Genomic DNA, 12,920 nt, shown 5'->3' on the forward strand with positions numbered 1-12,920 from the left:
TATAAGTTTAAATGTTACAAGGAGGCCATAAGTGAGGAAAAAATTCACTTCTGAAGAATTATGATAATTCTTCGGCCTAAATTCAATGCAAATTGTTTTACGGGAACCAACTATTCACAAAAATTACAAAATGTGCTATGTACTCGATATCAAAAAGTTTATTTTGTAATGCCAGAAAAAAGAATACACATCTTAAAATGCAAAATTGAAATAATATTTCATAACAAGATGCTAATTCGTAATTAAGTGAGAATACAACAAAAAGTAAAACCCTAGAAATGACATTTCAATCCAATGTGTTATACAAGTACAAACAGACCAAAACCTGTATAAAAAATACAAAACATACATGTACTTGCTCGCTACATTGCATGTTACAGAAATGTTGCATATACACTCTATAAAAATATTTAAACTCACGAATAAGCACAGAACTATATTCCTGATGGTTTATTGCATTAAGTACCTTTACAAAACAATGTTTCTGAATATTTTTTCTATTTCTGTGTTTTATTGATCATAAATATGCAAAAGATTCATTAGAAAGAAAAGGCATGAATTATACGCAATTAAGGAGATTGAGAAAACAGGAGATAAATGGAAAGTATGAAAGAAAAACTTCAGAAAAAAAGTGGGGGCCATGAAGGTATGTAGAAAGATGGTCATGTCCATTTGAAATAATTGCGTGGGGTTTACAGAATTAGAATTGAAATTTCCATTTTTTAATAATGAAGACTAAGGGTTTGATTTTTGATAGCAATCTTATATTCTATATGACATCGATTTTGTAAAAATAGTCTTAACCCCCAAAAGGAAGGCATTTGAGCAATGTTTCTGAATTGATACACTTTACTAATAATCAAACATCAGAATAAACTTTTGGCATGCGAAATATAAATCAAAATCTAACCTTTGGCATATGAAACAGAAAACAAAATCTAACAACTAACATTGCAATGTTAATTATCTCATAACTACTATCCTCTGCTGAGATGTGTCAGAGTAATCCACTTTAAAAGAAGTCAGAGTAAGCTTCTGAATACTGTGAGCCACTCAAAATGATAATTAGGTGACTTAGCTTATTTCCATGGAACAAAAGATTTTAAGGAGCCCCGGTCTACAAAAGTTCCAAGCAGGCTTTTGCAACCCTTGTAGTAGCCACTATTCTTCACTGCTCTAAGCTGAGGAGGTGGCTTTAATGTAAAAGGCACAATTTCACAAAAAAACTGAGGGTTCAAAGGTGGATAAACTACTTTAAAACTGCCATAATTTCGCCAAGCATGATACATGTTGTACATGCTTTTGTGAAAATGAAGAAACTGCAGATATGCTGCCAATTGTTCAGCCGAGTCAAAATCACTGATATGAATAAAAGACTTCGGAGGTAGGAGTCGTTCATAGGATTCTTTCCTTCCCCCATAAACAACTGGCACCGCCCCTTGCAGGAGACCATTGGTCCAAACCTTCTCTGTAATATAATCATCACACTCTGCATTCTCTAGTGCAAGATAGAATTTATAACGAGTCATAAGATTTGTACACTTCTCTGACAAGGCAGGAAGGCATGTCAAAGTTCCACACGCTCCATACATATCAACAAGGATGTGCTTCTTCAACTCGCTGACAAACTCATGCCGTGGCCAAAATGTGTTGTTACAATTACTGGCCATCCAGGCTATCAGGGCAGTCTTATTAGCTGACCAGTCTCGCTCAGGTGATACCATTTCATCAGAATGGTTGGACAAATATTTGCCATATGGAAGCTGGAGGTCTGCTTCAGAGTGATATGTAATTGAGTGATGATATTGAATCTCTGCAATGTTAGGGTCCCAGAATGTCATCATCTGTGGGCTCTCTACACCGTAGAAAAACCAGTGAACCTGGGGATTCAATATTTGCCTGGAAAGAGAAAAACATTTTAGTTTAAGGGTTTCTGACTTCTAAGGGAAATATAGATGAAATAATGAATATGTGTGTGCAAGCATTACAATGTAAAATAAAGGTTAATTCCCAGATTAAGGTCAGATCTGTGTGGATACATGATCTTTTCTCAACCAAAAATGGCAAAAAGAAAAAGATATTTCGATGTTTACTGGACTTCAAGTTCCAGTGGGTAAATGTAGCAACAATCAAAGTTAAAGTTAATTGCAAATATTGCTCTACTGCTCAGTATTATTTCTTTAATACTCACTTTGTACACGTTCTCCAATTAACAGCTGGAATTCTTTCACTGTAATTTGCTTAACAGATCTGTCAAATGGCAACATTAAGTCTATTCTACAATTTACAAAAAAGACAGGTAAAATGAGAGATAATAATATGAAGGGGTATCCAAGAACTGTTCATAAACAAACCTTAGATGGGACAGAAAACTCAGAAGATTTTTTTTGAAAATTTGTGGAAACATGTTGACAATGACTGCATTGGTAGTCTTGAGATACACTTCATCTGTCGTGACTTGGATGTCAACATTGCAGAGTTGTCTAGGACATTCCAAGTGAAGACTTCTCTGGTCAGTATTGCTCAGTTGTGTTGATTGTTCGGAGAACTCATTCAGGAGTTGCTTGTACTCCCTCCATGCTTGAAATGGACGCATTGATGGAGCCAGAATTGTAACACTGGTATTACACTTTGACCTTCCAGCTTTTTGGTGGAATGTAGGAATATTCTCAAGATGATTTTGTCGACCCACTTCTGGCTTTCTACTTGGGTTGTCTAAGATCATTTGCTTAAAAACAAAAGTTTCATGGCTTTTTTGTATGTTTGATCCATGATTTGGGGAATGCAACGGTGGACCAAGAAACTCATTTTTGTTCATTTCCCATTGTGGGAAGATGAATGACGCATGTTTAAGAGTGACGTAAGTAATCAGAGTTGTCACTGCGAAGAACAGGAGTGCAATGAGCCGTAACTTCAGACGATAACCACCCATGATAATGATGCCTTCACAGCAGCTGACAGAGAACAGTTAGTGTGCGCAGGTCTGGCTGTCTGAGGCCTGAGGCTAAGCTTCGTCCGCAACAATGATTGATCTGTTCCTTGCTCTATGGTCTGATGGTGCCGTGGAGTTTGGGAACTTCTGGAAGTTTGGAACACAGCAGCGGTTTGCATGTAATGCACAATACAGTATAGTCTGGTTGATAGGAATCTTCACATGCTAACAACATTAAAAATTCACGGTCCTTCAGTGGACTCTTGCTACGATCTCAGACTACTTGACAGTGGTTTTTCTCTCTCTATAGTCAATCATGCGATTACGTAATCAGTGCATAATGAGTGATCGGTAATGCACAAATCATATCCTGCGATTCGTTTATTAATACGTGGTGTTTGTTTAAGAAGTCTGGGTACTAACTTTTCATTGACAAAAGTAAACTTGGTTGCTTGTTCTGTGATTAAAACGATTATACCGAGTACCCTTTGGGAGTCATGAGAATAAAATTGTATATTAACAAGCTCTTTCCTAGATTTAAACATGGTCTGTCGTTAACAAATGTCTATTTGGTCGGCAACTTATATTCCATATCGCGGAAACTGTTGCAGAATTGAAGCAGAACTTGGTGTGTGCCAGAATAATATTACCAACGACTGAATACAAGTTTAATGTGCAAAACCAGTTACACGGAATGCAGTGATTGTGTAATGATGTACACGATTTCATGAAATGAGACGCACGTTAAACCGAGGTATTTGCGCTGCATGCACACGAACACCAACAGGTCACTTTGCTGAATTATTGGAAATAAATGTGAATTCGTAAGTTGTCTCAGTGTTTCAATCAATCATCAAATACTCATGGTGTAAATTTATCATTCAGAGAAAATGATGAAGTTTATCCAGTTCCTTGCTCTATGCTCTATGCTTGGAGGATATCGCACCACCATATGGAGGAATTCTCACCATTCATGCCACGCCGAGGCCCCTCTTATTGTTATCTTATTATGACAAGCATGGTGATAAAAGTGACATTACACTTGACCTTAATCTAGTCCGAGTAACTTCATGAACTTGGACTCTACAAATCGCCTTTTTTAAATATTTGGACATGGTCGGTCTTCTATCGCACTACCATGTCCAAATATTAATAAAAGCGCTTTGTATAGTCCACGTTACTAGACCATGGAGAACAAACTGGGCTAATCAGGGCTTATCTGCTTGATTATCAGTAGATATCAAATTTAATGCCAGTATATGGTGTTCCATACATAAACATGGCAAGTAATAAACCCCGTTTGTTTTGAGTCAGTCTTTTTTAAGGGGTCACCTTTAGCTTTTTGCATCACTTTTATGGGGGGGGGGGGATTTGTGTAATGTCACATTTATCTTTGGCATTGCCTTTTTTTAGCAAAATTCATCCACATTAAAGGAGAAACAGTGGGTTTGACAATTTATTGTTTTTCCCTAAATAGTAGAATATTGTGAGGGTGAAACACTGTCACTACATGTAGTCATACTCCTCTGAGTTTTATTTTCGTGCAGATGTCAAATAACAAAGTACTCTATGTATGTAATTACATGTACACGCTTTTAATAAAGTGTTTTCCGCTGGTTACAAAAAACCAAAAGGACTTCTACCAATGCAAGAAAAAAATGTGATGCCTAAAATATAGAAATGATTGTGTGGAAACAATAGAGAGACTAATATAAAATTTCTCTTTTCAACAGATTTATAGATACTCACTTAATGCTGGAGTTTCTCCATCAGTATGAAGCTGGATTTTGATGAAGCTCTTGAGAAGGTTGGAGGATTTGGTTTTATTCAGCGCTTTCATTTTTCATTGCTTATGGTGATACAAATCTTCCATGCTGCATTTATTGTGGGTTTGGCTTTCCTGGGGAAAGAACCCAACTTCACCTGCAAAGGAAGGATAGCCAGGAACCCTTGTCAACTTGAACCACCTTGCAAAGAGTTTGTCTTCAGCAAAGACTTCACATCCATTGTTTCTGAGGTAAGCTTCTTCATTGCAGGAGTTTATTTGAATATCATTCATTTAAAGCATTTCATAATGGTATGCTATGCACGTTCTCATTACTGTAGTAAAGTAGGCTGCATAGTGCCATTTACAGTTCTTGCACTACAAGAGAATACCGATGATCCTAAATATCATCTCCAAAAAACTCAGTAGATTCTAAGCTTAACCCTCCTTTGCTATAACAGTCAAAGCCAGTCAAAACTTCCTTCCACTTCTCCTTCCACAGTACATAGACATGTTTTTGACTGATAGGACAACTTGGTGCAGATTGCATCTTTGCATAGGAGGGTTAATATGAAAAGAAGCTTCAAGTGGTCTCCTTCAAGTGAATCTATCTTCTTTTTCTCTTTCAGTGGGATCTTGTTTGCGACAGTAAGAGAGAAGCTGGCTATGCCCAGTCATTGCTTATGTTTGGGTTTCTGGCTGGGGTCATTGCCCTTGGTACAGTATCTGACAGATGTGGTCGATTGAAGACCTTTGTCTGGGGAATGATATTTCTAGTAGCTGTCCAGTTAGCTTCAGCATTCTCTCAGAATATCTACCAGTATTCCTTTTCAAGGTAACGTTCCTTTCATACTTAACATAAACAACCTTTTTCTTATAATAATTGCGGTGTTATGAAATTTGTTGAGAAACAGTTGACTTGGCCGAAAAGTATTTCTCCAAATTTTGGAGTTCATCAGAACTCTAGCTGTCATTTTAGTTTTTCATGAAAAAACTTTGATGTCTTATCTTAGTTTATCCATTTTTTGCAGATTTTTAGTTGGTTTCTTTTCTGGAGGAGGTAGTTTAGCAGGTCACATATTAATGCTGGAAGGATTAGTGCCTGGACAACGTGCTTTAATAAGTACAGTCTACCACTGTGGTTTTGCATCAGGTCTGGCGGTAAGCTGAAAGATCCTGTTGTGAAATTGTTACCCCATCGATACATTTGAGCTGCTGGGGTCGTCAAGGTCATCAAATATATAGGAGATGCATGTATCATAATTCCTGCTGCCGATGGTTATGACTAGCGAGCATTATTGAGGCCATCTGTAGTGATATTGTAGTTTTCCTTTTTTATGCAGGTATTTTCAGCAATGGCATACTACTTTCGAGACTGGAGACAGTTGACCTTGATTACCTGTTTACCCATGGTATTCTTCATTTTTATTCCATTGTAAGTGCCCCCATTTGTGCCAGATGTCAATGCAAGATCAAAGTGTCTCAACAAAATTTAAGCACCAGCTCAATGGAGAAGTTTCAAAGTTACATTCTGTTCCAGTAGTCTTAATATTTTGCTTACTCTGTAACTGATGCCAGAAGTGATGTCCAAGTACGTGTATTAGATTGAACGACAAATTTCTGTAACTTGCTTGATTTCCAGGCTGATACCAGAATCAGCTCGTTGGCTTGCCTCCAATGGACGTATCCAAGAAGCTGAAGAGCAGCTACATTTCTTTGGCAGGAAGAATGGGTTGAAAGTCAGTCAATCCCTGATCACTTTAATTGACAAAACTGATGATGCTAAGGGCAAGAATTCTGCAGACGGAATGGTGGACTTGTTTCGTACTCCTGTGTTGAGACGAAGAATGATTGTACTGATGATCACATGGTAAGGGACATCTCAACCATTGTGTGCATCACAAAACTGTATCCCTTGCATGCACGTGCAGTACATGTATTTTGTCCATCTTGTCTGAAATAATACACTTATGTCCAGCCCCATTGCCAGTTTCAGGTGTTGGGGGGTACAGTACCAGCTACGGGGGCACATTACATGAATGCAGATTTGAGGCATGCAGATTTCAAACATACCATACACGAGAATGATGGTGCTCCATCGTGTACCTTGAAGATGAATGTATTCCCGTTGTCATGAAGATCATAATATTCATATCTTTTAGAGCTTTAAGACTTGAATAATTCATTTCTTTCCTTCAGGTTTAGTTGTTGCTTGGCATACTATGGTCTAACTTTTGGTGCCAGCAACCTGGGAGGAAACATGTACGTCAACTTTGCACTGTCTGGAATTATTGAGATACCAGCTTGTCTACTCAGTACTGTAGCATTAAATTGGTAAGAGGGACATTAGATGAACTTGTTTATTAAGATACAAGCTTGTCTGCTCAGTATTGTAGCATTAAATTGGTAACAGTGACGTTTAGTTGAACTTGTTTTTTTTACTGATGTCATGTGCCTAAAAAGGCACATAGTATTTAGCATTTGGTTGGTTGGTTGTGGCTATAGACACAAAACCATTCAGTGTTTCCTTAGTTTGTTGGTTGGTTTGTCTGAGACAAAGACAGTACAAGATATCCTAGACTTTATTTCTCTCTGAGCGGAGTGCTTTTCTTTTTTTCTCTTTTATTCTATTTCAGGTTAGGTCGTCGTCCAACCATGGTAGGGTCCTTGTTTGTGGTGGGTTTTGCTTGCCTTGGGGTCATGGCTCTACACAAGTCTGAGAGTGAGTCCCATTTCCTTGGCAAGAAAGTCAGAATTTAACCCTATCCTTTTTTCTGAAACAGGTAAAGTGAGAAGTCACAAATATATTTTGTTTAATTGACAGATGGTGCAATGTTTTCTTCTCAAACATGCCTGGCACTCATTGGTAAAATGGCAATAGCTGTTGCTTTTAACTCAGCGTATCTCTACTCTTCAGAACTTCTGCCTACAGTTCTAAGGTAAGAATTTATTGTACTATGTACATGCAAGGGTCTGTGAAAACAATACATGCAAGGGTCTGTAAAATTGTTAAAATATCTTGATAAATAATGTGTAAAAATTTTACTTCAACTTTCTCCCATTCCTGTTGCAGAAATACTGCCATGGGTGTGTGTTCCATGTCTGCCCGCATTGGGGGAATCATTGCACCTGCTCTTCCACCATTTGTAAGTGCAAACTTCTCTATCTTGTTTTGTCATATTGCATTAATAACTTTGTTTGTCAAATGAATTCTCCATTGTGTCACTGGTTACTAATATTGCACATCAGACATCTGGCTGGTGTACCCACCTGCCACTTGATAACATGAATGCCTTAAAGTGATGTGGAATATATGAGGTACAGTGCTGCAGTATTCAAATCATTTGCATAAACGCTACAACAGAAAATTGCACTTGAGTACTGGAACTCTGTGATAGAAGACCAGAATTTTCTGGTGGTGGTAACTGGTGAAGAAAGATTTATTTGAGTACAAGCAGTACTTCCACAAACTAATAGGATTTAAATGTTGTAAGAACTGATCCTTATTCTTTGTATCCAATACAGGGAGAGAAAGTTGCCTATCTAGCATTTGGTATCACTGCACTATCAAGTGCCTTGCTAGACTTGACTCTTCCAGAGAGCTTAAATAAGCAGCTTCCAGAGACCATAATGGACATAGAGAGTGGATTGTCCCTGACTACATTGCATCCAGAAAAACGCCTTGGAATTAGCTAGCCAAAAACAATTATTCATAAATTGGGGCTGTCTAATTTCATCTCACAGGTAAATGGCAAAAACAAAAATAAAAGAAATGTATTTACAATGTACAGTTTAAATTGGGGCTGTCTAATTTCATCTCACAGGTAAATGGCAAAAACAAAAATAAAAGAAATGTATTTACAATGTACAGTTTAAACTATTAGATTTTTAGTTGGATACGTCTGGAACCATCCCATATATGATTCTGTCAAACCTTTTAGACAAAGCATAGATTTGTATACTTGGCATTCAAATGCATCTTCGTCCAGATAGGAAATTTTTTGGCTCAGAAGTTTGTGAGGTCAAGGAACTTTCATCTCTAAATAGTTTTGTTAATGCTGTTTCCATAGTATTTTGATTGTCCTTTGTTATTCCAAACTTGCCATTGTTTGTATTAGGTTGTAACTTTTTGTTAAATCTTTTTTGTCTAACTTTGTGTTATTTGCTGCTTTTAGTATTTTGTTTCGTGTCTTCAAGATTCCAGTTGGTGCAAATTACTTGCATTATATGTAGTTTAGGAATAGTGTTTAAGCAGAGCAGCAGTTGTAGATTGGCTGAAGGTTATGAACTTAGCATTCCTGGTTTGTAGTGTTGAACTAAGTCAAGTTTAATTTTCTGTAACAGTATTTGGGTTTTGGCATTGCCAATCTCAGCATACTTGTATTTTGGAAACAGAGGCTGCATAGCAATTTAATTTTTTTCTCATATTCAACCCAACACAGAGAAGGAACAATGCCATTATGGAATAAGCATTTTATAGCTTCATGAAGGTATCTTGTATTCACATCTACCCATATACTGCCCGTTAGATAAGAAGTTAGCAAAATAGCAGAAGTACTTCCTGTCTTGCAGTTGTATTCTGAAAAACAATGTCATTTTCAATGCTTCTTTATTTTGAATCGTACTTAAGAATAAAAAGCCTATTACCTCCACTTCCTTTTAAATGCTTTTAAACTTAGCCATTTTTGCAATTTAACTTTTTTTTCCCAGGGCATATATTTTTGTATGAACTGTTTACTACATACATGTACTTGTTACCTCACTAATCTGTACACTATGAAATATTCCACTGTTCTGTGAACTGGTATTAAATAAAGGGAATTCTAATGAAATATATTTGATTCTCATCTTCCTCAGTATTTCTAGTTGGAGGTGTTCATTATTCACGTAAACTATTTATCAACCTGACTCTGCATCATGGGGGTTGATAAACTGATTGCCCTTCTCTTTAGCACTTGTAAATTGCAGTGCTAGTCACTTTCTATAAAGTACATGTATAATTTCACCCAAACTAAAACATATGTACATTTTGTACCACAGAAACAGGCCGCTCCCTGAAGGACAGATGGTTTAAAAACTGTCAAGTCGGAACAAACTAAGCAGTTGAACAACCCAAGAAAACACGGAGTAGAGAATGTTATGTAAGGTGAAAGCGATGTCACATAGTTGCCTGCACTTTATACCACTCGTCTCATGACACATTTTAAAGTTGCGCTACCATAAAAAGAACTAATGAAGCTAAAATGGAGAACATAAACCAGTGTTGTAGTAGACTACCTTGGAGTCAACTGTCTGAAGGTTAAAGGTCGGTCACAAGGGCATCCAACAGTACTGACAGAGGAAGGATGAAGACCCTGGAAAGGGTTGCCCCGCACAAGGGTTCTCTCTCCTCAGATGTTGGCCCGATGAATCAAGGTCAGCTTGTTCATTCTAATAGTGGAATACACCAAAGGCAGCGGCTACACAGAACAAGGAATCCTGCAGAGTTTAAGACAGGATAAAATGGATGTCAGGTTTGAAGCATGGATCTTTAAAACCCCCAAGTCCCATGACAAGATAAATCCTGCACATTTTCCCTAGACCAGCAAGCCTGTGCTATCCCTTTAGCACTGGCAAGTGGGGATAATGTTCTCATACTTACATTCATGAAGATATCCTGTGCATAGTTATCTGTATCTGAATCCCAGAAACATCTGCAACCCATCCTGCAATTAAAGAATGAAATGATTTAGATCTCATCCTGTATGGCAAACTAGCTTCCTTATGTCCACAGTAAAAACTCTAACTTCACATTTTTCTCTATAGAAAGAAAACTAAGTCATTATCACCCAAAATCACACTAATCAGAGTACACAATCAATGAGCAGGTGCAGCTGCATGTATGTGTAACATCAAAAAAGGTTAAGAAATTCCATCAAAAACTCGGACATAAAAACACCTACTTAACTCCCTCTCCTCTCTGTTCTCCAATCACCACCTGCACAATGTACTTATATCTATCCAATCCAAGGTCTATTAAGGAAAACACAGAAAAACAGAAAATCTAAAGATTAGTAGAATTACTGAATACCAACAATGTAGACGGATCTGATGTGGAGAAAATATGTAAGGCATGCATTTACGTTTGTTCACATACCTATTCCAAAGTAAATGTGGGGAAGTGTTAAGCACAAATATGTGACAAGCGTGTACCCCGCAAAGTTGTCAGTTGCAACTCTGGAACCTGTGAACTTTCTGCAGGAAAAATATAAGCTTACCTTTCAATTTATCCTTAATTTGACAACTGATCTGTTTACACCATGCAGTAGTTTCCTCAGCATCATACTGTTTGTCACCAAGGATCTCATTCAAGACAATATGAATCACCTCCTTAACAGTGACTGGGCGAAATCTTAAAGACATACACAAAAATAATGTATGTTACAAAAAGAGGGGAAAATACACAAAACAGCATTTAAACAGTTCTGAAGTGTGGAAGTTTTGTCTCACACAAGCTCGGTAACATTCTCATTTCTGAATGGTGTCTGATTGGGCTAAACCAATATTGTACTGGGCCAGTGAGGCAGAATAACATAAATGAAGAATACTAAGTGATACCCAGTCTGGCTGGTTGATCTCTATGTCTTATTGATTTTAATACACGAATACAAGACTTGGAAAGTGAAAGATACATGTATCTATTTCCATCAACTAGGCTCTGTCACATACATGTGCATGCATCAATCTGTATCTGTGTAAATTTGTGGGCAAAGCATTCTTTTTTTTGATCAGTACATACACCCACGCATGTCGCAGTTGTTTGCCCCAGTTGTCCCAGATGTCTGCCCCAGCTTATAACGTGTGGCAACTATACCAACACGCATGTTGGGCCTATTTGGCCTAAACAAATAATAAAAGAGACCCATGATGCTTACAACAAGCCATTGCTTGTTTTCATGCTTTTGGGTCCCTCTTCAGCCATGGCATATAAAAAGCTCACCATAGACGTAGTATAGTCAATTCTTGTTAGTGATGTTACCTTTCATTAGGATCATAGGCCTAGGCCTACATGTTATAAAACTGTGATGGTGCTGCAGAAATAAACAAATCTGAATCTGAAATGGGGTCAGTTAACACTCCCACACCTAGGCCTACCATGCCTACAATTTGACCATGTTGACCTAGCCAAGCTAGCACCATAAATTATGCATAACATTTACATTAAGCCTAGGCCTATCCACCTGTAAATCATTCATCAGTGTCTGACCGTGGAGGAAGGAAAGAATAGCTTCCTTCCTCCATTACCATGGTTTGGTACATTTGTAAAATTGTTAATGCCGGTACTACTTTAGGCCTATCCTACAGTGTAGGGGCCTAGGCCTATGCCTGGGCTGTAGTTAGCTCTACTGAGTGGAGTGTTAGTAGGCCTATTTTTCTATTTTCGAATTTTGGACGGGATCAGTACGTAATGTTCAACGACCTTCTTTTAAAGATGGCTACTGTGAGAGCGAGCCCTTGAGATTGATTGGGTGAAAAAAAATGGAAAATACCAGAAAATGAGTGATAAGGGCCTATATTATGCCGCTTAGAAAACGGAGAGGCTGAGGATTATTTCTGTGTGAAAAAAAAAAATGCCCCAACGATTGTAAGAGGGTGCGCCAAACTTTTTCACCTTAATTGCATATACGGACGTGTGGCTAAGGATGGAGTGGGAGTGAGAGTCCGTGCCACACTAGTGGGGCTAGACTAGGCCTGTGGGCTGTAACTTGTAAGGCTGTAGGCCTGCTAGGCCTAGGCTACTTTACTTACTTGTGCATAAAATTCGGCCTTATCGTGTAGGTGTTTTCTTGTGCAGGTTCCACAGGTTTTTCTTCAATTGTGCCCTTTTCGGCAACGTCGGCCATTTTGCACGATTTGTCCAAAAAACACTAAAGCCCGATCAGTCCTCATGAGAAGTAACATTAACAACGTACATGTACAACTACCAGCATGGTGATGTAGGGCCTATGTACATGTACATGTACATCGCATGACATGACTACACTACACGCATGACACCCATAAACAACATGGCTGCCTTACTTGACAACAAAAACATAATACGTAGACCTATATAGGGAAACAAAATGGTCTTTAATCACAGGACAAAAATATTACAATATCATAGGGAAAAATTATGCCACCTTTTTCAAATTAAAAAGAAAAATCCTTTATTTTCCTACTTTACTCTAGTTTATTTTGATG

At 37.9% G+C, this 12,920-nt stretch overlaps 3 protein-coding genes and 1 long non-coding RNA gene across 4 annotated transcripts in view; 1 reads left to right on the top strand and 3 right to left on the bottom strand.

Annotated features, from left to right (window-relative positions):
• LOC110981707 (uncharacterized) overlaps positions 1 to 6,345 on the bottom strand; it is a 28,577-nt gene extending 22,232 nt beyond the window's left edge. The window contains exons 1-2 of the long non-coding RNA XR_002598489.2: positions 6,259 to 6,345; positions 4,682 to 4,855 (exon numbers count right to left, since the gene is read on the bottom strand). This is a non-coding gene — a long non-coding RNA (uncharacterized LOC110981707). The remainder of the gene's footprint in view (positions 1 to 4,681; positions 4,856 to 6,258) is intronic.
• On the bottom strand, positions 135 to 2,932 carry LOC147795345 (4-galactosyl-N-acetylglucosaminide 3-alpha-L-fucosyltransferase FUT6-like). The gene is made up of 2 exons (XM_087132031.1): positions 2,355 to 2,932; positions 135 to 1,899 (listed from the first exon to the last, which is right to left on the bottom strand). The coding sequence occupies exons 1-2, from the start codon at positions 2,930 to 2,932 to the stop codon at positions 1,080 to 1,082; spliced, it is 1,398 nt and encodes a 465-aa protein (XP_086988157.1). The 3' UTR covers positions 135 to 1,079.
• Positions 4,707 to 8,625, top strand: LOC110981754 (solute carrier family 22 member 15-like). Its single transcript, XM_022239610.2, has 10 exons — positions 4,707 to 4,949; positions 5,327 to 5,532; positions 5,729 to 5,858; positions 6,041 to 6,132; positions 6,340 to 6,567; positions 6,897 to 7,031; positions 7,334 to 7,419; positions 7,522 to 7,636; positions 7,771 to 7,843; positions 8,223 to 8,625. Exons 1-10 carry the CDS (start codon positions 4,707 to 4,709, stop codon positions 8,391 to 8,393), a joined length of 1,479 nt encoding a protein of 492 aa, XP_022095302.2. The 3' UTR covers positions 8,394 to 8,625.
• Positions 8,626 to 9,075: 450 nt separating this feature from the next.
• On the bottom strand, positions 9,076 to 12,713 carry tctex1d2 (Tctex1 domain containing 2). Its single transcript, XM_022239613.2, has 5 exons — positions 12,486 to 12,713; positions 10,955 to 11,088; positions 10,640 to 10,709; positions 10,339 to 10,402; positions 9,076 to 10,175 (listed from the first exon to the last, which is right to left on the bottom strand). Exons 1-5 carry the CDS (start codon positions 12,578 to 12,580, stop codon positions 10,128 to 10,130), a joined length of 411 nt encoding a protein of 136 aa, XP_022095305.2. The 5' UTR covers positions 12,581 to 12,713; the 3' UTR covers positions 9,076 to 10,127.
• Between the last annotated feature and the right edge of the window lie 207 nt (positions 12,714 to 12,920).

This window comes from Acanthaster planci, unplaced genomic scaffold, assembly GCF_054643075.1.
Source record: "Acanthaster planci isolate LZ-2023a unplaced genomic scaffold, COTS_SCS Contig66, whole genome shotgun sequence".
In the NCBI taxonomy this organism is placed as follows: domain Eukaryota; kingdom Metazoa; phylum Echinodermata; class Asteroidea; order Valvatida; family Acanthasteridae; genus Acanthaster; species Acanthaster planci.